This window comes from Emydura macquarii, unplaced genomic scaffold (assembly GCF_026122565.2).
Source record: "Emydura macquarii macquarii isolate MOO-44397 ecotype Brisbane River unplaced genomic scaffold, CSIRO-AGI_Emac_v2 contig_383, whole genome shotgun sequence".
In the NCBI taxonomy this organism is placed as follows: Eukaryota; Metazoa; Chordata; order Testudines; family Chelidae; genus Emydura; species Emydura macquarii.
In genome coordinates, this window is record NW_027130520.1 from 6,771,632 (window position 1) to 6,794,973 (window position 23,342).

Below are 23,342 nucleotides of genomic sequence, written 5' to 3' on the forward strand. Positions count from 1 at the left end.
GTCCCTTGGCCTATCTGGGCACCCCAGGGCCCCCAGTATGGCCACTGCTAGGGGCCTTGAGGCCACGCCGGTGCCAGCATCTGCACCTGCTGCATTGTGCTCGGCTGGCGAGTCTGGGACCCAGAGCCATTGGACCGCCGCTTGTGGTACCGGGGAGGTGAACGGCCCCGGGACGATGAAGACGACGACCAGCGATGCCGATGTTCAACATCTTTATTCAACAAGGACAAGCAGAATTTTCTTCGGTGCCGCCGGGGGGGGGACAGACTACTGAAGGAGCCAGATGACCTCCTCCCACGCCTCGAACTCTTTCGGTGACGTTTTCCACCTCGGGAGTTCGAGCGGCGTCGCCTGTATCTCCGCGATGATGAGTCGGAGCGCGATCGCCTCCTCGGTGCCGAGGCGGTCGGTGCCGGCTCAGGCGGTGCCAAGGCAAGCTGTGTCCACACCAGCAGTGCCAGTGCCGATGGTGCTGGAGTTGGCGGCGGAGCCAAAGTACTGGTTCCGAAGCAACCGGTGCCGAGGCGCTTGATGGGTTACCGGCACCGTGATCTGCACCAGCGTCATGGATCGGTGCCAAGCGAGGCTCTGTACCGAAGTACCAGAGCTGGAGCTGCGACCCCTGCACGAGGCGGAGCTGGAACAACGTTGCCTCTCCACCACCCTCGGTGCCGAGGAGCTTGACGACTCAGTCAGAGCAAGCTGTGTCCACACCAGCAGTGCCAGTGCTGATGGTGCTGGAGTTGGCGGCGGAGCCTAGGCGTCATGGATCGGTGCCAAGCGAGGCTCTGTAGGCTGCGACCCCTGCACAAGGCGGAGGAGCCGCACTCTCTACCCTCCTCGACCATCTGGGGGGAGACTTCGACTCCTGTCTCCGCCACCCACCGGGGTTACCCAGCGCGGGTTTACCCCGAGACACCGGTCCCGGAGCCCTCAGCCGAGAGGGGGACGGAGGCGTGGACAGGCCCATGAGGGTGCGTGCCGCCGCGAAAGCCTCCGGCGTCGACGGCCCTTGCAGGGGCGCTCCCCCACCCCCAGGAGTTGGGGGAGGCTCCCTGCGAGGAGATGCCGGTGCCGGAGTAACCTCCACGGCACGTGGCTAGGGCATCTCCTGTGCTGCTCCCTGCTGTACCAGTCGCAGGGAGGAGTCCATATGCATGGCCTCGGTCCGCTTCTTCTTCGGCACCGTAGGTTTCGGTGCCGGGGTCAGTGCCGGTGGAGCGCTCCACACCGAGGAGACGCTCGGTGCCGCCAGCGAACGCAATGGCTCAGAGTCCGGGCGGAGCGCGGACTCCATCAGGATGGCCTTTAGCCTGGCGTCCCGTACTTTTTGGGTCTGCGGTTTGAAGGCCTTACAGATCTTGCATTTCTCACGTCTATGCTGCTCCCCGAGGCACCAGAGGCAGAGATCGTGAGGGTCACTTACAGCAAAAAGTTTAGCACACACGGTGCAGGCTTTAAAGCCAGTGGAGCCAGGCATGGCTCAGCTATAGCCCCTGAGGGCTGCTAACTTATTACTTAACTTATCTAACTTACCACTAATCTATGGTAATCAACTGTAACAAAGAACACTCTAAGTACTAAGGGAGGCTACTTGCGATATGCAAGAGGCAGACGTTCCAGCAACCAACACAGGCGGAAAGAAGGAACTGAGGGGCCGCAAGGTTAGCAGCGCCCTATGTACCGTGGCATTAGCACGGCACTCCAGGGGGCACCTGAGCCGACCCTACGGGGAGTGCTAAGGAAAAAAAAGTTCCGGGAATCTGTGCACGGGGTGTGCATACACCTATATTGGAATGGATATGAGCAATTACTCGGAGAGAGAACCCCTACTTCCATTAAACACACTTCATAGCGATACCAAATGTGAAAACATTCAGTCGGTACTGAGCTTAATTTTCTAATTCTTGGATCAAGGCATACCCCGTATACATTATTCCAAACCTTTGTGGAGTGTACACTAGTAATTGGGAAGCTACCAGGGTGATGAGACATCTACACTTAGGACTGCTCAAACACACCCCCAAGCCTGTCCCCACGTTAAAAGGGACCAGAGAACAGGCAACATTTACCGTGCCAATGAATTATCAGAATCATCACTGTTTGCTTATGGTGCCATACACAGTGTACATGGCACTTTACTGTGAAGTGTACCAAAAGTACAATTGCAGACAGTGGCATTGATTTGAAGAGGATCTGGCCCTTAGAGAGGATAAAACAAGGGTATCAGAACAATATGCATGAGGGCTTAGGTAGCAAGATATTTTTATGGAGAGATGGGATTTAAGATTCCAGGGACAAAGAAGGAAGCTACTGTAATGCTGATATAAATCTGAAGTATATGTGCTTTTTGGATTAACTGATTTTCTTGTTCTGCAATTCCTTTCTTTGGCAATTAATCAGCAAAGAGCTTCAAAGTTAGAAAGAGGCTTAACAAACTTGAACATGATGCAGTTCGAAAGGGGCGGGGGAAAGGGGTGAAGGAAGGTGCGTGGAATTCATTTCACATGTTGCAGAACTGCTAGAACTATGTTGTGTGGCCAGGCTGCACCACTGGGCAAAAAACACAGTTACTTACCTTGTAACTGTTGTTCTTCAAGATGTGTTGCTCATGTCCATTCCATTGTAGGTGTGTGCACGCCTGCGTGCACAGTTACCGGAACTTTTTTCCCTTTAGCCGTACTTGTAGGGCGGGCTCAGGCGCCCCCTGGAGTCCCGCGCACATGCCGTGGTATATGAGGTGCTGCTGGCCCTATGCCCCCTCAGTTCCTTCTTGCCGCCAACTCTGACAGCGGGGACGGGGGGTGGGTCATGGAATGGACATGAGCAACACATCTCGAAGAACAACAGTTACAAGGTAAGTAACCGTCTTTTCTTCGAGTGCTTGCTCATGTCCATTCCATTGTAGGTGACTCATAAGCAATACCTTGGAGGTGGGCTGGAGTTACAGATGAGCTGCCTGTAGCACTGCTCCGCTGAAGCCTGCGTTGTCCTGCGCCTGCTGGACGATGGCGTGGTGGAATGTGAAGGCGTGTACAGACGACCAGGTGGCAGCCCTGCAGCTGTCTTGCACAGGCACTCTCATTAGGAAGGCTGTAGATGACGTTTGAGCTCTGATTGAGTGGACTGTAATTATCCCCGGAAGCGGCACCTTCGCCTGCTCATAGCAGAACTTGATGCAGGAAGTTATCATGATGAGATGTGCTGGGTGGAAACAAGTAAGTCCTCCGGAATGGTCCTGTGCGCTCGATGTAGAATACTAGTGCCCGCCTAACATCTAGCATGTGCCACCTTCTCTCCTCCTCCGAACCATGCAATTTGGGAAAAAGCACGGAGAGAAAAATGTCTTGGGAAATTAGGAAACCACCTTAGGCAGGAAAGCTGGGTGTGGCCACAACTGAACTGTATCTTTATAGAACACAGTATAAGGAGGCTCTGAGGTCAGCGCCCTAATCTCGGAGACTCTCCTTGCCGAGGTAATGGCCACCAGGAAGGACACCTTCCAAGACAGCAGCTGTAAAGGGCACGTAGCCAGGAGCTCGAAGGGGGGCCCCCCCGTGAGCCACAAGAGGACACGGTTGAGATCCCAGGGAGATACTGGGTCATGGACCCGTGGATAAAGCCTCTCCACTCCTTTCAGGAACCTAATTGTCATAGGGTGAGAGAAAACTGATCTCCCCTCCAAAGGCTGGTGGACCTTCAGGGAGGGCAAGCCTAGCCCCTGGAGCTTTGGTTGCAACAGGTATTCCAGAATCACCTGTATTGGCGACAATCCCAGCGAAATCCCCTAGGACTTCTGCCCAACATGTAAACCGTTTCCATTTAGCCCAATATATGACCTGCATGGAAGGTTTCCTGCTACCAAGCAGGATTTGCTGAACTGGCACCAAACAGGCTCGCTCGTCTGCACTCAGCCACGGAGCCTCCACACCGTGAAGTGTAGGGAGTCCAGGTCCAGTAAGTGACCGTGATCCTGGGACAGGAGATCGTGCCATCTTGGAAGCTCCAGCGGGGGGGCGATCAACAGTCCAGAAGCATGCTGAACCAGTGCTGGCATGGCCCGGCCCGGGCAATTAAGATAAGGTCCGCCCCGTCCCTCTTGATTTTCAGCAGGATTTTGTGAAGGAGAGGGATGGGTGGAAACACGTACATGAAGCTCCCCAACCACTGCAGGAGGAAGGTGTTGGAGAGTGACCCGGTCTCCAGTCCACAGAGGGAACAGAACTGTGGGCGTTTCTTGTTCCATGCTGATGTGAACAGATCCACCTGGGTAGAGCTCCGCAGTTGGAAAATCATAGAAACCACACCTGGATGCAGCAACCAATCATGGTGGGGTAAGAACAACCGGCTGAGACGGTCCGCCTGGTTGTTCCTCACTCCTGGGAGGTGAGAGGCTATTATGTGAAAATTGTGCTTCACCACCAGGTCCTATAGACAAATGGCTTCCCTGCAGAGGGCTGAGGAATGGGCTCCCCCCCGCCTGTCGATGTAATACGTGGCTGCTGTACTGTCTGTCAGTACCCGCACCACCTTGCCCGCAATAAAGTGGAGGAACACTCCACATGCTAGTCAAATAGCCTGTAACTCTCTCACATTAATATGTATGCACCTCTCCTCCCACGATCAGATGCCCTGTAATGCCGAGGTTGGTGCTAATATGGGGCCCCCCACCCTAAGTCCAAGATGTTGGATATCCGGGTGACCGAGGGGACTAGCTCTTACAACGGCACACCCCTCAACACTGCCCGGGGGCTCTGCCGCCAGTCTAGTGCGACCAGGATGTGAGGGGGAACTGTGACCACCTGGTCCAGGGATGTCTACCCGGGGCATAAACCGAGGCCAGCCATGACTTAATTGGCCTGAGTCTTAGATGATCCAGCCTCACTATGTAAGTCAGGCCGCCATGTGGCCTAACAGCTGCAGACAGTGCCTGCCTATTGTCATAGGGCAGAGGTGCAGGCGAGCGATGATGGCAGACATCGCCTCGAAGCGTAGCTGAGGCAGGAAAGTTCTGGCTTGGGAAGTGTCCAGGACTGCCCCGATGAACTCTATTCGCTGTACCGGGGTTAATGTAGACTTCTGCTAGTTTATTAGCAGACCCCACCCGCAGCAAATGGTGCATGTCTACACTGCTCTGGACCTCGGCCCTGGACCTGCCCCTGATTAGCCAGTCGTCCAGGTAGGGGAATATTTGGATGCCTTTATGCCTCAGGTGCGCTGCCACCACTGCCATACATTTTGTAAACACCCTCAGGGCTGAGGAAAGACCAAAGGGGAGCGCTGCAAACTGGTAGTGGGAGCCAGCTACCATGAAACAAAGGGAACGCCTGTGGCTAGGGAAGATAGAAATGTGGAAGTATGCATCCTTTAGGTCGAGGGCAGACTCCAGTCTCCTAGATCCAGGGAGGGAATGATGGAGGCAAGTGAGACCAGGCAAAATTTCAGCCTCTTGAGATATTTGTTGAGACGACACAGGTCTAGTATGGATCTTAGACTCCCTTTCGCTTTGAGGATGAGAAAGTACCTCGAGTAAAACCCTTTTCACCTCATGTCCAGTTGAACCCTTTCTATGGCCCCAAGCTGAGAAGGGTTTCTACCTCCTGCATGAGGAATTGCTTGTGAGAGGGGTCCCTGAAGAGGGACAGGGAGGGAGGGTTGTTGGGTGGAAGAGGTAGAGAAACAAACTGGAGGGCATAGCCTGCCAAAACTATGCCAAGGACCCAGCAATCCGAAGTGACCGTGGCCCATTCGGACTGAGAGGGAGCTAGGCAGTTCAAGAAGGGATGGGTGAGATCCAAGGAACAGGCTGGGATGCCACCCTTGAGCGCACCTTCAAAATGACCTCCTTTGATTACTGGATCGCCTAGATGACCCTTGCTGGGGGGCTGAGGAGGACCCTGGTGTTGGTGGACGTCTCCTAAACCCCTTATTTCTGTCCCTCTGTCTATAGGGCATGAACCGCTGCGGCTGGTACCTCTGCTGTTGCTGGCTGTAAGGACGGGTGGCGTCTAGAGGTCTGGGGCATATAAAGACCCAAAGAGCAGAGCGTTGCCCTCGAGTCTTTCAGACTATGCAACTTTGCATCCATCTGGTCCGAGAACAAGACCGACCCATCGAAGGGGAGGTCCTGGATGAACTGTTGGACCTCCTGGGACAGACCAGAAGATTGCAGCCATGAGCACCTGCACATGCAGATGGCAGAGACCATGGCTCTACCCACCGAGTCTGCTGCATCCAAAGATACCTGCAGCGCTGCCCTGGCCACTGAGATACCCTCCTCCAGGATGGTGCTAAAATCCAGCGCCTGGTCCTGGGGCAGAGTGTCTACGAAGTGCTTTAACGAGTCCCAGAGACTGAAGTTATACCTGCCCAGGAGAGCCTGCTGATTGGCAATTCGAAACTGCAGGCTTGCCGTCAAATAAACTTTTCTCCCAAACTGGTCCAATTTCTTGTTGTCTGTGTTTCTTGGTGTGGAGCCTGGCTGTCTCTCCTGGTCTCGCTGGTTGGCTGCATCCACCACCAGGGTACCCAGAGAGGAGTGGGTGAAAAGGTACTCGAAACCTTTGGCCAGGACAATATTTTTTCTCAGCCTCTTTAGAGGTTGGGGCCACTGATGAAGGGGTCTGCCACAGGACCTTCACTATTTTCAACACACCTTCATGCACAGGGAGGGCAACCCAGGCTGGGACAGCCGCAGCCAGGACATTAAAGAGGCTGTCCGATGCCTCCTTCAGCTCCTCCGCCTCCAACCCAAAGTTGGAAGCCATCCTCTTCAGAAGCTCCTGATGTGTCCTGAAATCATCCAGGGGCGCTGAGTGTCCCTGCATGACCACCTCATCTGGGGAAGAGTAGGACGACTGGAAGGGCGCAGTGGGTGGTGGCATCCCTTCCCGCTGATGAGGGACCTCCATCAAGGTCCATTCCTTGGGGTCCGACTTGTCAAAGGCCAAACGATGGTCCCTCTCCGGCGCCTGGGGTGCAGATTTCACCCCTGAAGGACTGCGGATCTGGCCCGAGAGGTAACCCCCATGGTCCCCAATACGGCCATGGGGGTGGCCATTGCCCTTGATGCCATCCTGGGACCGCCTGAGCCGAAGGGTGCTCCGGCATCTTATGCTGACCGCACCGACTCATCCGGTGGCGTCCTCTTGAGAGGACACCGATTCACTGTCTGACGACCATGGTGGGGCTGCCTTGGAGGCTCCTATTGTATGGTGCCAAGTGTCAGGGGAATGACAACCCGATCTGTGGGTGCTCCAGCACTCTGGAGAATGGCCCCTTGGCATCATCAATCGTGACAATGACAAGACCCGTGCCGGTGCCACGACTGGTACCAACACAGGGAACCATGCTCCGACTAGGAGCAAGAACGCCCAGAGCGGTGCCTGGGCACCGATGACTTACAGTGCTGCTTCCCTCTCGGTGCAGAGTCAGGCTCCAGCAACCAGGTTCTGTGCCGCACCAATGTGGGCGAACTCCTTGGTGCCGGGGAGCAGGAGTGGTGCTAACTTCCATCTGGGGAGCGGCTTCCTGCAGGCAACCCCGATAGGCGTCACCTCCTGGGATGAACCTCGCCCGGTGCCGGGGATTGTGACCAGTGCCGGGAGGGCGACTTCACTCAGTGTCCTGCCGAAGTGGGGTGTTCCGGCAACCGCGACCTGGAGCGACTTCTGCGGGAGCAGTGCCGCATCAACCTCTCCACTCAGGGCAACCAGGCTGTTGGAGATCTTCCTCCCCACTCCGGGGATCACCTGAGCCAACAAGGGGGTCCCAACGCGGGCTTCCCCTGTGACACTGGCCCCTTCTCTCTGGGCAGAGGCTGGGCCAACAAGGGCCTCGCCGCCTGAAACACCTCCAGTGTCAACAGCACTGGCAAGTGCCTCTCTGGTTGGAGACAGGCTCCAGCGGTGGTGAGCGAGTCTCCACTGTCTGACCTCGGTGCGGCCCCGTGCTCGACCTGGCTTTTTTGGACGGTGGAGGGGAGTGTCCCCGCTCTGTGCGCTGTCTACACTGCTTCTTCCTCGATGGCAATGAAGAAGTCTGATGCCGGGGCACAGCTGGTGCCGATGGCGCGATCTGCACTGATGCCACACTCGGTACCAAGTAGAACAGGTTGGTTCAGAGGCTGGTCTGAGTGCTGCCTCCATCAGTAAGGCTTTCAAACGGATTTCTCTGTCCTTTGGAGTCCGAGGTCTGAAAGCCTTACAAATCTTGCATTTGTCCTCAGGATGAATTTCCCCCAAGCACTTTAGGCAACTATCATGGGGGTCACTCAGCGGAAAGGCCTTCCCACAGAAGGCACACGATTTGAAGCCCGGTGACTGGGGCATGTCCCAGCCAGGACTATCCTAAGTGACTAACTTCCACTATTAACAACACTTAAGCTCTAATCTACCTAACTAAGACAAATAACACAAGAGTAAAGAGAACAAAAGGGACTGAGCACTTGCGATTCAAGTCAAAGCAGTTCCAGCAACCGTCACAGGCAGAAAGAAGGAACTGAGGGAGCGTAGGGCTGGCAGAGCTTCATATACTGTGGCAAGTGCATGGGGCTCCAGGGGGTGCCAGAGACGGCTCTACGGGTACTGCTAAAGGGAAAAAAGTTCCGGTAACCATGCACGGAGGCGTGCACACATCTACAATGGAATGGACATGAGCAAGCACTCGAAGAAGATCTAGCTGTTAATGCAAAGAAATCAAAGTGAGAGAAATCTTTACACAAGGCAAAGCAGCTGCTCAACTTGGCTTCTGTTACCAAGAAGAGAAAAAATATTACAAGCTAGCAATTCAAGCCCCCCTATTTACAACAGGCCTATAGTCATCTTCGAATTTAAAAAAAAAGGATGTTACAACATAGTTCAGATCCTCGTCTGTTTAGACAGAGTTTGGCTGTTAGTGGGTGCAAGACCAAACTAGTAACTATTTATTATTTGTAGTGACAATATCTAGACTTCCAGCCCCACAGTGCTAGGCACTGAACAAACAAAGACAGTCCCAGACTAAAGAGTCTACCTTCTGACTACAGACAACAACAGGCAGATAGAAAGAAGAAGCACAAGGGAAAAAAGGGGCATCAGTCAGCAGGACACGAAGATTCTGAGCTACTTCTACTGTAAGCTCCTTGGAGCAGGAACCTTCCTTTTGTTCTGTGTCTGTACAGCACCAAGCACAATGGGGTCCAGATCCATAACTAGAACTCCTATGTGCTATGGTAATAACAGCAGGGGTCACAGCATACCAACAGCCTTAAACTATGTTTAAGCCAAATCTAGAACACTGTCTCTGGCCATACTGGCTGGCAGTACAATGTTTAAACAGATCTGGCCTGACCTATATTAAAACAATCTTTTTTAAAATAGAAAACAAACAACCTCCCCTCCACACAACACACCTATTCATCTAAGATGAGTAGAGGCCTCCTGTACACATGGCCAAAACAGCTGCCTTTGGAGATTGAAAGAGCTGCAGGGATATTGAGTGGGTGAAGTTAGGGGTAGAGAAAAAATGCTGATGAATATAAAAACTTTAAGAAACTTATCTACAGAATTAGTAATAAATGTCAAGTCTATGTTTTCTTCAGGTATCGAAGGCATTTTTGCCCATGTCCTGCTAAAATATGAAGAAAAGCATCTCAGCTCTTCACACACTTGTCCTTAAATTTAACAGTTTCAGCAGTATCCCATTTAGAAACCATTACCTCTAGTATTCTTTCAGCAGTGTCCGATGTCTGGATATCAAGCCTAACATTCCTTCCATCAGCCAGGTAAACATCCAGAGAAGCTCTCTGTGTCTGGATCTTAAATGTATCCTGTTAAAGTGAAATATGAATGTGTTTTATTGCTGCCCTCCTTATTAGAGCCCGGCTGAAGATGCTGGCGCTCTACTTCCCTATTTACCTGAGAGAAAAGAACTGGATTATGGGGAGACACCCTACAGCATGACCAAGGCCTAGTCTATGCTTTACATTTAGATCTACTCAATTACATCGGGAGTGAAAAGTTCACACCTTAAGAGCCATAGTTAAGCCAATCTAACCCCCAGCATAGGTGCAGCTAGGTGAACAGAAGAATTTTTCTATCAACCTAGCTACTGCTGCTGTTCAGCAAGGTGGATTACTTACACAGACAGAAAAACCCCTTCTGCAATGCTACAGTAGTATACATGCAGCAATGTAGTTGTGCCACTGTAGCGCCCGTAGTTTTGACATGGCCCAAGGGTCTGTAGGAGGGAAGGGGGAAAGAACTGTATTGACTGGATTCCTACCCCTGGATTTCAGCTTTATAGTGCAAAACAGGCCCTGTGCGTTTAGAACAATGGGTCTCAATCCACGGGCCGCTTATGGCCCAATCAGCAGACAGCTGCAGCCCATGTGACAACCTCAGGGCCATACAGGAGACATAGTATGGATGAGGCCCACATAACACATGTAGAGCTGCATCTGAGGCCCACAATGGTAAATAGGTTGAGACTCTCTGGTTTAGAAGAAATTCCAGAAATGTAGTGTTGCAAATCATTTTCCTTCTGAGGTGACCCTATTTCCAGGATGATTTTGCCAAGAAAGGGAAGGCTCTTTTGGCTTCCTTCAAGGCTGCAGCATCTCTCTGGAATTTGGGGCCTTCAGCCGATGATGGATAAAGGCAGACTGCAAGTTTTGGCTATGGCTTATACTACAGCTTAAGTCGACAAAAGTTATATCGCTCACTTATGCCGATCTAAGCGCCGGCGTGGCCAGCGCTATGTCGACTGGAGAGCTTCTCCCGCTGACATAGCTGCTGCCGCTCGTTGATGGTGGATTAATTAAATGGATGGGAGACCACTCTCCAGTTTAAGATCCTGCCTACATTGTGTAAAGCAACCTGTTCGCCTATACATGTGTTAGACGTAGTACACACTACATTAATGTGTATTATGGGCACGGTGTTAACACAATATACATTATATTTAAGTGATGTGCGGTTATGTTAACTGAATGTATTCAGCTCTTCCCTCAGTTCTGTTCCCCTATGCTAAATATTCCATAATACTTTGCAAAGCTGAAGTCAACATTGTCTCTAGCTGATATGAAATCTGTCAAAAGTCAAGATACATTTGTTCTATGTCCTAGTACAGGGACCTTCACGGGCAACTGGTTTGAAATGTAATATCCAAAACAGAGATAAGAAAAGTACAGAACAAAATGTCAAGTTTAGGAACTGTTACAAAGTGGTGTGCTGGATTTTAGTGATGTATAGAGTTTTGTAACTTGTAAAACCATACTATAAATATAGCGAGTTTAAATGCACATTTCCAAATCACACCTATTAGGTAAGATGAGGTAAGAATTGCTTCCTGGAAGCAGGGTATGTGTCTCCTTTTATACTGTATTAATTTGTTTTTAGATAGTAATTGCTTGAGCGTGGTTATTTATCTCAAACATTTTTAATATCGAACCACAAGTGTAGCTAAAATCAGTTGGCTACGTATTAACACCACAACCACATTGTGGGATCCAGTTACAAAACAGCAGTGCCTGATTTGATTAACACACAGCTTGGTCCTGTAGTGTAGACAGAACTGAACCATGCTCCCAAGCAATGCTGAAGACCTGATAAGGTCCAGAGCATGGTTAAAACACTGTTCAGTGTTATCTACACTATAAGATTAAACTGGATTGTAAGCACATTTAGGTCAACTGTGTTGTACTTGGGTACCACAACACGGTGGCTTTCCACGGCATAGACTAGACCCCTAAAAGACATGCTTGCACTGATGTACTTGTGTGTGCAATTTTAAGGAAGTTCATACTACAGCCATTTAGTTTATGCAAGTAATAGGAAGAGAGAAAGTATGTGAATAGCCAGCAAACTGGGTTGCAAAGGGAAACATTCCTATATAGGTCATTCCTTTACTAGGCCAGCTTGAAAACCACTTGCTCAGACAAGAACTAGCCATCTACAAGGCAAGATTCACCCTTTGGAGAGCTACCTGTTTTTAAGATTATATATAATCTATTATAGAGATATATAGATATATATAGAGAGAGAGATTCTGTACCCATATAATTTTTTCTTCTGAAGCTCATTTTTCATGTTGAAACACTGCCAATATATCATACTAAAATATTTTTTAAACAAGAACTGCTGGAGGAGGAGAATAATGTCAAAACATAAGATAAATAAAAGACCCAGGATGCTCTCAGCATGCTACGGCATAGGCATAAAACCAGCAGTAGCTCAGGGTTCCAAAGCTGTCTTGGCCATTGGTTCAGGACACCCATGGAGTTCACCTGGAGAGTAGAAAATCTGCATGGTGAAAACACCAGGCATGCTCATGCCAGTGGAAAGCAAAAGGAGGCTCCAGGCTTAGTGGAGAGGAGAGGTAAACCAACCAAAAGGATGACAAAAAACAGAAAGGCTATTCAGCTGGTTCCCCTATTCAGGAAGGCTCCAGGAACACACAACTGCTATGTTCCTGTGCCCAATTTCAATCCCTATACTCATGTGTATTATAATCAGAGCTCTACACCTACTGCAATTCCACAGCTGCAGAATAAATCCAGATCTGCAGAGTGGAGTAACAAAAAAGCTGTAAATTAAAAAGATAATTTAAGCTTCTAGCTCTGTAGTAGAGAAGAAAACCTCCACAGTGCAAAACAAATGCAAAACCAGGCAATGTTGTCTTTCAGAGTCTGCTAACAGAGGATGAACTGCCCCATTCATCTCAATGGGATGTTAAGTTGTGGCCATTATGATTCAGTTAAGCACTGGCATTGTTAACTATTTCACTACTGGTCGTGTGAGAGGAATCATTCAGCGAATGTGCTCATCTGTTGCTGATGGATGCAGAGTAGATGTTTTGGATGCCAACAGTTGCTATGGTGGACCACTAAAGCTTTATCTACATTAGAAAATGTATCCTTCCCAGTTGAATAAGTGGGATTGCACCCGAGCAAGTTACAATGGTGTAAAGCATCCACACTAGGCATCCTGTTTTGGATCCACAGTGAGCACTGCATCCACACACACAGCATTCTCCGCAAGCTTTGCCAGGCCTGTGAATTGCTGCAGAACTCCCACCACACCTGCCAGCAGCTTGTGCAGATCTATTTGCACCTGTACATTCCTCTGTTTTGTCCATCGGCTGTCTAGACTGGTTCTGAAGTGCATGAAGAGCACTGCGTGCAATGTGAGGGGCCAGGACTGTGCCCTGCTACAACCTCATACTACCAACACCAATACTACCAACACCAATGGCACAGGAGAGTCACCAGGCTCTCCTCACATGCTGCTGCTGCATCATTATGCAGAGTCGCACTTCCGTTGGGTGATGGTGCTTGAGGAGATAAAGATTTTTAGTTATTTTCATTCAAGTTTCCAGTGGGTTTTTGTAAGGCCTGGTCTACAGTAGCACTTATTCCGGCAAAACTTTTGTCATTTGGGGGTGTGAAAAAAAACCACCCCTCTTAGCGACAAATTATACCAGCATAAGTGCTTGTGTGGACAGCACTATGCTGGCGGGAGACACTCTCCTGTCAACACAGCTACCGCCACTCGTTTAGATGGCTTTATTATGTTGGTGCAAGAGTTCTCTCTCCCGCCAACTTAACACAGCTACACAAGCACTCTTACAGCAGCACAGCTGTACCAGTACAGCTGTGCCATTGTACGTTTTAAGTGTAGACTAGCCCTAAGTTTTATTTTTACCTTTTTTCTGTTCTTCTGTTTCTTCTTGTGCTTTGTTTTGTCACTGGACAAATGGTTTTTCTTTCTCTCTCTCTCGTTTCTCTCCGGGGACCAGTGATAGGAGTGATCTTGATTCTGCCATGCAGCTCAGTCTCATGTCCCATAATGCAGTGGGGCCCTGGAAAGGAGGGGGAGAATCCTCCGGGGAATAGGTAGAGTGATGTGTAGTTGCTGGAGTGCCGTGGAGAGGTAAATGTATTTACATAAGGGCAAGGATAACCTTGCTTGTATCATTTAATTAATGTGCCTATACTATTTAATATCCTTATCAATGACCTTGAAGAAATCAAAATCACCACTGTTTGCAAGTGACACACAGATTGTAGGAATGATCGTAAAGAAGAGGACAGAGTGATACAGAGCACGTGGTGTCAGGAATCAGGGCTTGCAGCACAGACAGTCTTCAGGCAACCTAACGAGCACAGCCGGCTGTAGTAGGCTGCCTGATTGGCTGGAAAAGTCAGCAGATCAGCTCTTATGCTCAGCAGCACCAGCTCTGTAGCGGCTGCTCAAAGCATTTGCCCCCAATTGTGATAGCACCTGCTTTGGACCCAGCCTTGCCTCACTCTAAGTAACCCAGCTTTGAGGTCACAGCTCTGACTGCTCACATGCTGGAAGCATTTCTGTGTACGTATGGGTGGCAAATGCGTTATGGGGTTGCCATCACCTAAGTGTTCCAGTGGTGACGAGGCTTAGGAATTTAGGGACCCATCACTGCACAAAGGGCAAGACTCTCACCCCTGCTCCCGCCCCTTTACACCAGGTCAATGGGCAGGAGCAGTGCAAAGGGGCTCCTGAAGCCCTGGTTCTGGCTGAGGGAGAATCCCCCAAAGCAGCGAAGACACTATGGAAGCTGTAACCCCTCACAAGCCTTAGCATAGGCAGGCTGAGGGGCCTGCAGGGGGTGGGCCATAGCCCGCGACTCCGAACAGGCTCAGCATAGCCAGCGATGTTAGACAGCCATTAATGGCCACCCCAGCCCCTACAATGACCCAGGATCAGGAGGGTGAAGAGGTGGCCTAAAGCTACCTTGGCCCTGGATGGAGAGTTTGGTTCTATGCCTCTCAGCGGCAAAGCACAGGCTCTCACCCCCAGGCACCTGGCCATGTGGGAAAGAGAAGAGGCATCCCCTCTTGGGTCAGACGTTTCAGCTACCTCCAGACCGTACACATTATTGCCCACCTTCTGGAAGGTCAGCAATACCAACTCTCCCCAGCCCAGCTGTTGACCTCCAGCTTCCTCCCCATCCTTAGTTCAGCTCTTATATCTCCAGTGCAAAAATTAGCCACACACTGTAAATTTAAGGGTAGCATCAACTAAGATGTATTTGGTATTAAAAAAAACCAAAAAACCTCAAGGGATAGCGAGTGTATGGGATGCATTATCTGTTTCAACAGCATAGACTGGTGGGAAGTGCTGTGAACTAAGTCAGGAGACTTGAGGTTTGGTAATAAATCTGGGAGCAGGCTGCAGGGTGACCTGCATAGATCACATCACCCCTGTGCCTCTGTTTCCCCATCTGTAAAATGAAGACAAATACCACCTTTTGTAGGGCTCTTTTAGAGAGTTTTTCTTCTGTAGATCTTAAAGAGCTAGACAGTATTAAACCGAGTTAGTGAACTTAAATTTACCTGTATCTGCTGCAAAAGCCAGGGGGCCTGGGCACAACCATTTCAGCTTGCTGCCATGTATCAATTATAACATTAGCATTTACTGGAGGACGAGCCACTAAGTCAGTTATTTATCCTGAATTTTTATTAAGGACCAAATAATGCACCAGTGGACAGGTTAATTTGGGTATCTGCTGAAAGGTATGAGGTAAGTACAAAGATAGAAAAAAAAAAAAAAATTGGAGAAAACCAACCCCAACTGGAATGACCACATTGAGTCACTCTGGAACTGCATAATACTTAGTTTCTTTGTTTGCTCCCTTAAGTCCACACCCATCTGTCTCCACTAAACTTAGGCAATTGTTTCATTTTACAATATTGCTGTAACAAGATCACAGTTTCCTTATCTTTAACATTTGTCATAGTAAATTTTTATAATTTTGCTACAACAGAGTGCTGCTTTTCGCCCCCCCCCCCCCGCCCAAGTTCACCTGTATCTTAAAAGCTTTCAGGTAAAAACAACTCAGACCACCTGAACTCAAGAAAGGTCAAAACCCAAAACTCCATACATTAATGTAACGTCTTATGTGTGTGTCATATCCATCTTCAGCTAACTACAGTCTGCACAAAAAACCTATTTATGTTAAAGCAAAAGAAGGAAATAGCACTGTGAAACATATTCCCTCTGGATAGCAGTACAAGTACTAAGGGAATTTGGGGTTAATTTGTTCCTATATTAATCCCAATGACTTTAGTTAAATTTAAGTATTTCAGTTCTCAGGAGACTCAATTGTTGTGTGCTGTAGGCAGAGAAGAGAGAACAAGATGCCACCTAGACCCCAGCTATGGCAGGGAACTGATGAGATGAGATTGCCCAGCTGATCCTAGCAGGCAAACCACATTGCAAAGGAAGGCAACCCGCTTTCCAAGATCCCTGATAATCTAATTTAGGAGGAAAATTCCTTTTCAACTCCAAATCTAGCGATCAATTTAATCCCACACACTGGGAGCAAAGCATGCCAGCCAAGCCTCTAAGAAAGAGGATTCTCTGTATCACTTCAAAGCATTGGTCCTTCCTGTCCAATGTCTTAGTGGCCACAGCTGGAGATATCTGATGCTTCACAGGAAGGCAAAAAATAAAATCCAGAATACATCTGGCCAATTGTGCATCCAGGGGAAGAAAAAAATCCTTCCTGACCCCTAAAGTGACTGACAAACTCTGAAGCATGAGATTTGTTTATAGTCGTCTTAATGCAGAGCTGTGAGTGTTATGAGCATACTGAGGGCAATGCTCACAATCCTGTCCTCCCCATGGCGGAAAGGAAGGGGATGAAGCAGGGATATTCCCAGGCTGGAAGGGAGAACCACGACCATCCCAAATAATCCCCCTCCTGCTGTGGGCCATAGAATTTCTCCCAAAATTGGGATTAAAGAATGACTTTTAGAAAGATCTCACAGTAAAGAGTGGTGAATACACTACCTCCCCTGGTAAACAGTTCTGATGTTTAATTATCTTCACTCTAGGAAGGGATGGCTTAATTCAATGCTGAATTTGCCTAACTTCAGCCATTGAATCCTGCCATGTCCAACAACACTACTGAAATCCACCTCTCGCCACACTACGAGATCTTTTTTCCATACGTAAGTACCTATACATTGTGATCAAGTCACCTCTCAACCTTTGTTTTTGCTAAGCTGAGCTCCTTAAGCCTCACATTGTAAGGCTTGTCTTCCAGCCCCTGGATCATGGACCTCCAATCTTCAACAAGGATGTGGAAATACTGGAGAAAGTTTGAAGTGTGGGCACCAGTACTGGACACAGTATTCTAGTAGTGGTCTTACAATGTTGTGTACAGAGGCATGATCACTTCCCTCCTTCTACCGGATAGTCCCCCTTTTATATATTTCCATGGATTGCATTAGCTCATTTTGCCACTGCATCACTGAATGCTCATGTTGAGGCGATTATCTACCACAACCCCTAAATCCTTCTCTGAGTCACTGCTTTCCAGAACAGTCTCCCATCCAGTAGACATACCACGCATTCATTGTTTCCAGATGTATTACCCTGCATTGGGCTGTATTAAAAATTATTTTGTTGGATTGTGACAATTTAACCAGGTGATTCAGATCACTAACTGTAACCTCTCCTCCTCTTTACTTACTTTTACAATATTTATACCCATCTTTGCATCATTTGCAAACTTCACCGTCAGAGATTTTTATATCACTGTTTAGATCACTGATAAAAATATCGAAGTGAACATGGATCCCAATTCTCTTTGGTTTAGAAAAGTATAGCATTTCTAGACAAGGGCCAAATCTTCAAAAGGAGCCTGAACCTGCCCTCTGTTAGCGTGCATGAATATGCACAAACACTCAAGCTAATGCTAGCAAACCCAGTCACCTGCGTGCGCATGTGTCCATTCCATTGCTTGTTTGCACAAGTGATAAAAGATTACAAATAAGAATGCAAGTGTTTGCAAAAGCAGAGAGTTTACATTCTCAAAGACAGGGCATATGCTGAGAATGTGGCCAAATATGTGCCCTTGTCAGAACAGCCAAGAAGATTCTTGATATTGTTTGGAGACGCTTCAGCTACACTGCACCATTGCCTATCCTGTACTCCTGACAGACTGAGGCTACGGATCCTTTATAACACACACTCCTTGGCCTTGGATTTGCTCCTAGAAGGAAAACAATGCTTCATGAGAATCCTCTGAAAAAGCACGACAGGAATGCTGCTTTATCTGTTACCAGACACTACTTTGATCTATTGGTTCCATCAAGTACTCAAGGAACTTTTAACCTGTTCTTTTAGAGATACCTTAATCCATTTACTTACACTAAAGAATGCTGTTTATCTGGTACAATGACAACCCCTAACACACTCTGCATGTTTCCCCATGATGTTCAGTGTGTAAGAACTGACTCTGTTCTTCATTTACCAAAGGGGCACAGGCCAGCTGCACCAAATGAGGTGTGGGGGAAATTCACCCCCCCACACACACCTGTGCCCAGAGTAGGGCAGGAGAAGATACCACCACTGCCTTTCTCCCAAGATGTTGAGCAGGGATGAACAGTGGAGCTGGCTACTAATTTTTACAAAGACGTTGATTGTGCTATTAAACATTTGCAGCATTTCCACCAAAGCCAGCTTGTTAAGCAAGATTCTTTAAAAGCTAAGTCCATGTCTGTAAGCCTTTAGTTACACCAATGAAAGGCACTTAAGCACAGGTAATAACAGAGAATGGACTTTTGTCATTCACACAGCTTTCTGGTCTGTCCCAGAATCCAACTCTTCTCAATAATGAAAGGACATACCCAGCACTATTGCTATGTGTATCATGAAGAAATCACTTTGTGTAAGTCTAACTATTACAAGATGAAGTTGTAAACAAAAAAGCTGTGGAACTAATACCTTTGCCAGGCAGGAAACTTAAAAACACAGCACAAGAAAAATGTCATTCCAAAGTGGAACAGAAAGTTCTCCTGATTTTGTGTTGTGAGGATATACTGACCTTGTATTAAACTTTTAGGATTTATGTCAGTCTACCATGAAATGCAGGAAGCAACTGACTACGTGGTGTTCAGGGTATCTCACTGCATACCTTACTGAATATATTTGCCTGTACAATCGTAATTAGAAACATGCCCCCATCAGATGTGCCCCAAGCCAAAGAAGAAATTCACATCCACCACGCAGAGAACAAGTTTCAACACTTGCAATAGACATGTAGGAACATGTCATTCCAAATCCGGTGCACCACTCCACCAATTAAGACAACGTAGTGGGGAAGTTTTTCCATCAGAGCTCTGATAGTAAGTATTTTCTATCAGAAATTAATAGTGGACTGGGATAATGAGAAGATAAAGGGACCCATGAGGGATTTACTCTCTTTAGCAGTCTTTATGGGTCTGATCCAGACCCCATGGGAATCAACAGGAGTCATTCTCTTGACTTTAAAGGGCTCTGGATCAGAGCTTAAGATGCTACGTCCCTCCCTAAATAAATCTCTAAACCCTCAAGTACAGAGTGCTGCTTTGCTCACTGACTCAAGAACATTTCCTGGTCTGAATTAAAGAGATAGTAAATATACCACGTTTTTATTGTGAAAGAATAAGTCTGTGCTTTGTAGCGTTTGTGTGGAATGCTTCTTTGCCCAGTTGCCTATAGTCTTGCTAGCTCTAAAACTCACAGTAAACACGAAACAAGAACAATAAAGTTACAAAGTTAAACATTACATTATGAAATTATTTCAAGCATAACTTTCTCTCAGGAATTTCTAATAACTATTAGGATTACAGTCACACAATGGGTAGGTACTTTCCATAGACAAAAAAAGAAAAACCAGTCCTTTCTGAAAGAGCTGTTCACTCCAGCATGTAAGAGCCACGTTGAACATAAAATTAACACTATAGACACATTGCAAAGTATTACACATCCACAAAGACTGTGTCAGGGGGAGAAAAGTTACTTTGGGAGTCATAAGTTTCCTGAGTGTGCATTTACTGCAATGTTATGGTTGAAGCTGCAATGCAGTGGGGATTTTTGTGCTTATTATACTTGATATTGCCCTGCCTCCCTGCCCCCCCACACGATAGAGCAAATAAAAATGGATTTTGAAAGCAGCTCAGGTTGCAACACTCCATATACATGCCAAACTGCCCTGTCACCAGTGTTACAAGATAAGAGAAGCTGACATTTTCACAGCAGTCATCAATACACTTATCGCCCTAAAGTACTGACACAACCAAAAAACATCTACGCTTGCAAAACCCAAGAATGTGTATAATCCTTTCATTGAGCTTTCAACAAAAGACTTTTCTGGGGGTTATTTAGGGGAAAAAAATTCATCAGATATCCCACTAGGACATAAATTTAAACAAAGCAAACAATTCTTTTTATGGTGAGTTTGTATAGAGATTTAGCATGTAGACAAGATGAGAACACCCTGCTCTTACATAGCCCTTTTCATCAGTAGATCTCAAAGTGCTTTACAAAGGAGGTCAATATTATGAGCATATGAAGCACACACAGTAAGAGCAAATGAAACCTTTGTGCAGAGAAGCTGAAGCACACAAGTTCAATTGTCCCAAGCAGATAATAGTGTTGCTGAAACATTCAAAATTTACCTGCTGTAATTTTCTAAAAAAACTGATGAAGACATCACTGTTTGTAATACTTGGATCTGCAGTTACTGAAAAACAAGGGTAAATCAAAGTTAGTTGAAGAGGTAAAGAAAAACGTCTGAAAGTAAGATATCTGCGACACCCCTCTAAGTTTTAAATATGAAAAGACTACTGGTAAAGCTGTCAATGAGTACTTTAGACATCCTTTGATTTAAACAAAGTTTGCTTTTTATTGGATGGTGCTCAAATCACTACCAAGTCTCACACAGTTGAAGGCGTGTACTGCATTACGTACACATCTCCACGGTGTAATCCTGGCTTCACTGACATCAATGGAAATTTTGCCATTGACTTCAACGGGGCTAGGATTTCCCCCACGATTTAATATAAGAGCCTAAAGTTATGCGCCTGAATAAATTACCATATTTTCTGAAGTGCCAGGCACCCAGCAACTCCCACTGACATTATCAGGAGCTGCTGGGTGCTCAACAATTCTGGAAGTGAGGTTATTTATTTAAGAGATTAGCCTGATTTTTTTTTGAAAGCCTTGGTCACAAAGCCTATATTACATCAGAGGCCACAAAATGTCTAAGGGCTTCCTATGTCTTGTAGTTCAAATGGTTACCTTTTAATTTATTGGCTTCTGTGAAGTTCATGCACAACATATTGTACCTGCAGAGTCCATAGATAATGCTCTGCACTTCAGGATATAGTTTTCCTATAAACCTTCATGTGTCTTGTTACAATTTGCACAAGTCTCTACTTGGAAATCTGAGAAAAAAACCAAATGTACTTAGTTCTAGAAAAACTGAGGCCAATCTAAAGGCAAGAGGAGGAGGAGAGATGTGAAATTTGAAAAAGGACCTGCCCAAAGACTTTTCACTCTGAAGTCAATGGAAGTATTTGGCATGCTAGGATTGCAGGATCAGGTCACAAGTAGTTTAGTCCCAACATTCAAGGTATTCCGCCCCCCAGCCCCACCAACATCTTCAAATCATGACATGCAGAATCCATAAACATATCCAACTGTTTAAGCCACATGAGTTTAAAACCCAACCACATAGTTAAAGCAGAGACTCCATACCACTCTGTAGATATTGCTCAAGTTGAAACCTCCTCTCATCAGCCATGGACTTGGTCATTGCAAGGTAAAACTTCGGAGGGAAAGCAGGCACTGTACTCCCAAAGATCCGTCTTAGCTATAATGGCAGTTAAATAATGCTTATGGTTAGTGAAGATCTGCTCAGGACTTCTGTGGACCTCACCATATTACCATATTCCCCAGGTCGGTTGTGATCTGCTATGGAGAGTGGGTACGTCCATTCACTTTACCCCAAGGCTACAGACAGCTCTCTCAACCTCTAAATGTATTCAAGACATACAGCTCCTTCAATGCCAAACAATGCAGTCAACAATACAACTTTCTTCTGAGCCACACAGAGGAGTCATTGTCTCAATGCAAAGCATGCTGCTTTTTGTCTTATTTTTAGTTTTACACAATCTGATTAGCAGCTTGGAAGCAGTTTCTCAATTCCAAGTCAGAAGGATCTCAGCATGTCTACTTCATTAAGGCTTATGTACTACTCTATAGACAAATGCTATGGGTTACAGCTGTCTTTGTCAACAGTATTTGCCTTCCAAACTATCTATACCAAGAATTATTCGTAACACTGAATGATCACTCTTTTGGGAACCACTGACGTTTATCCTTGATTTTCATTTGCAAAAGCAAAGAAAGGGAGCTTAGCCATGCCATAATCCTCTTGCATCACTGTATTTCTTTAACATATTACAGACTCTATATAGAGTTGAGAAGTATTTGGAGACACTTTACACTTCCTATTGGCTCTTGCCATATTTGATTTTCAGCTTGGTCAAATGGTGGACAGCAAGACTTAAAAGAGCATGTTGCTTCTTTAGCACTTTCTACTCAGTCTGCGACCAAGCTCAACAGGAATTTGAACCTTGTTCTGACACAACAGCATAGAACAGTCGATTGACTGAGGTTTGTTTTTAAAACTACATTATTCAGGCAGAGTTACCTCAGGACTCCGTTTCTATATTTGCCACCCAACACAATACCAGTTTCCTTGCAGTTTAGGAATCATAGAGTTGGAAGGGACCTCAGGAGGTCATCTAGTCCAAACCCCTGCTCAAAGCAGGACTAACCTCAGTTTAGATTGAAAGTGGGGGAAGACACAGGAAATATAATCCTCTAAGGCCTGGTCTACACTAGAGACTTTTGTTGACCAAAGTCAGCTTTTTGCACCAAAATAGTGGTGGTGTACACACTGCAATCTCCCTGCCACCTCACCGACCCAACTCCCCTGATTTGCGACAAAATAAAACCACCTCAACGAGAGGCGTAGAGCTTTTTGCGACAAACTTTTAGCGACAAAGCATCAGTGTAGACATCGCGCTTGGTTATGTTGTGGTAAATGGCCTCCAGGAAGTGTCCCACAAGGCCCCTCCTGACCACTTTGGCCATCAGCTTTAACACCACTGTCCTGAAGCCATCCACCCCTTCCCCCTTTAAAGTTCCAGGAATTTTTGAAATTCTACTTCCTGCTTGGTCAGCGTGAAAAGCTCACATCTCATCTTCGTAGCCGACCATGGCAGCTCCACACACCAAATGCTCTCCTGCTTGGAGCACACCAGAGCTTCTGGATCTGATCGGCATTTGGGGAGAGGAGGCTGCGCAGTCCCAGCTCTGCTCCAGCCGAAGGAACTTGGATACTTATGGTCAAATTTCTCGGTTAATGGCAGAGAAGGGCTATGAACGCGACACGCTGCAATGCCATGAGAAAAATCAAGGAGCTGCGGCAGGGGTACCAAAAAGCTAAGGAGTCAAAGCGTCGCTCTGGTGCAGAGCAAAAGA

General features: G+C 47.3%; 1 protein-coding gene across 3 annotated transcripts in view; it reads right to left on the bottom strand.

Moving 5' to 3' along the window:
• Nucleotides 1-23,342, bottom strand: part of SNX31 (sorting nexin 31) — a 64,295-nt gene that overhangs the window by 25,009 nt on the left and 15,944 nt on the right. For all 3 annotated transcript variants that reach the window (XR_010917622.1, XM_067535994.1, XM_067536006.1), the window contains 3 exons: nucleotides 21,549-21,663; nucleotides 20,468-20,532; nucleotides 9,698-9,808 (listed from right to left, as the gene is read on the bottom strand). Coding sequence is in view for 2 of the 3 variants with exons in the window: in XM_067535994.1 (XP_067392095.1) it covers nucleotides 9,698-9,808; nucleotides 20,468-20,532; nucleotides 21,549-21,663 (291 nt within the window). In the remaining variant the exon portion in view is untranslated. The remainder of the gene's footprint in view (nucleotides 1-9,697; nucleotides 9,809-20,467; nucleotides 20,533-21,548; nucleotides 21,664-23,342) is intronic.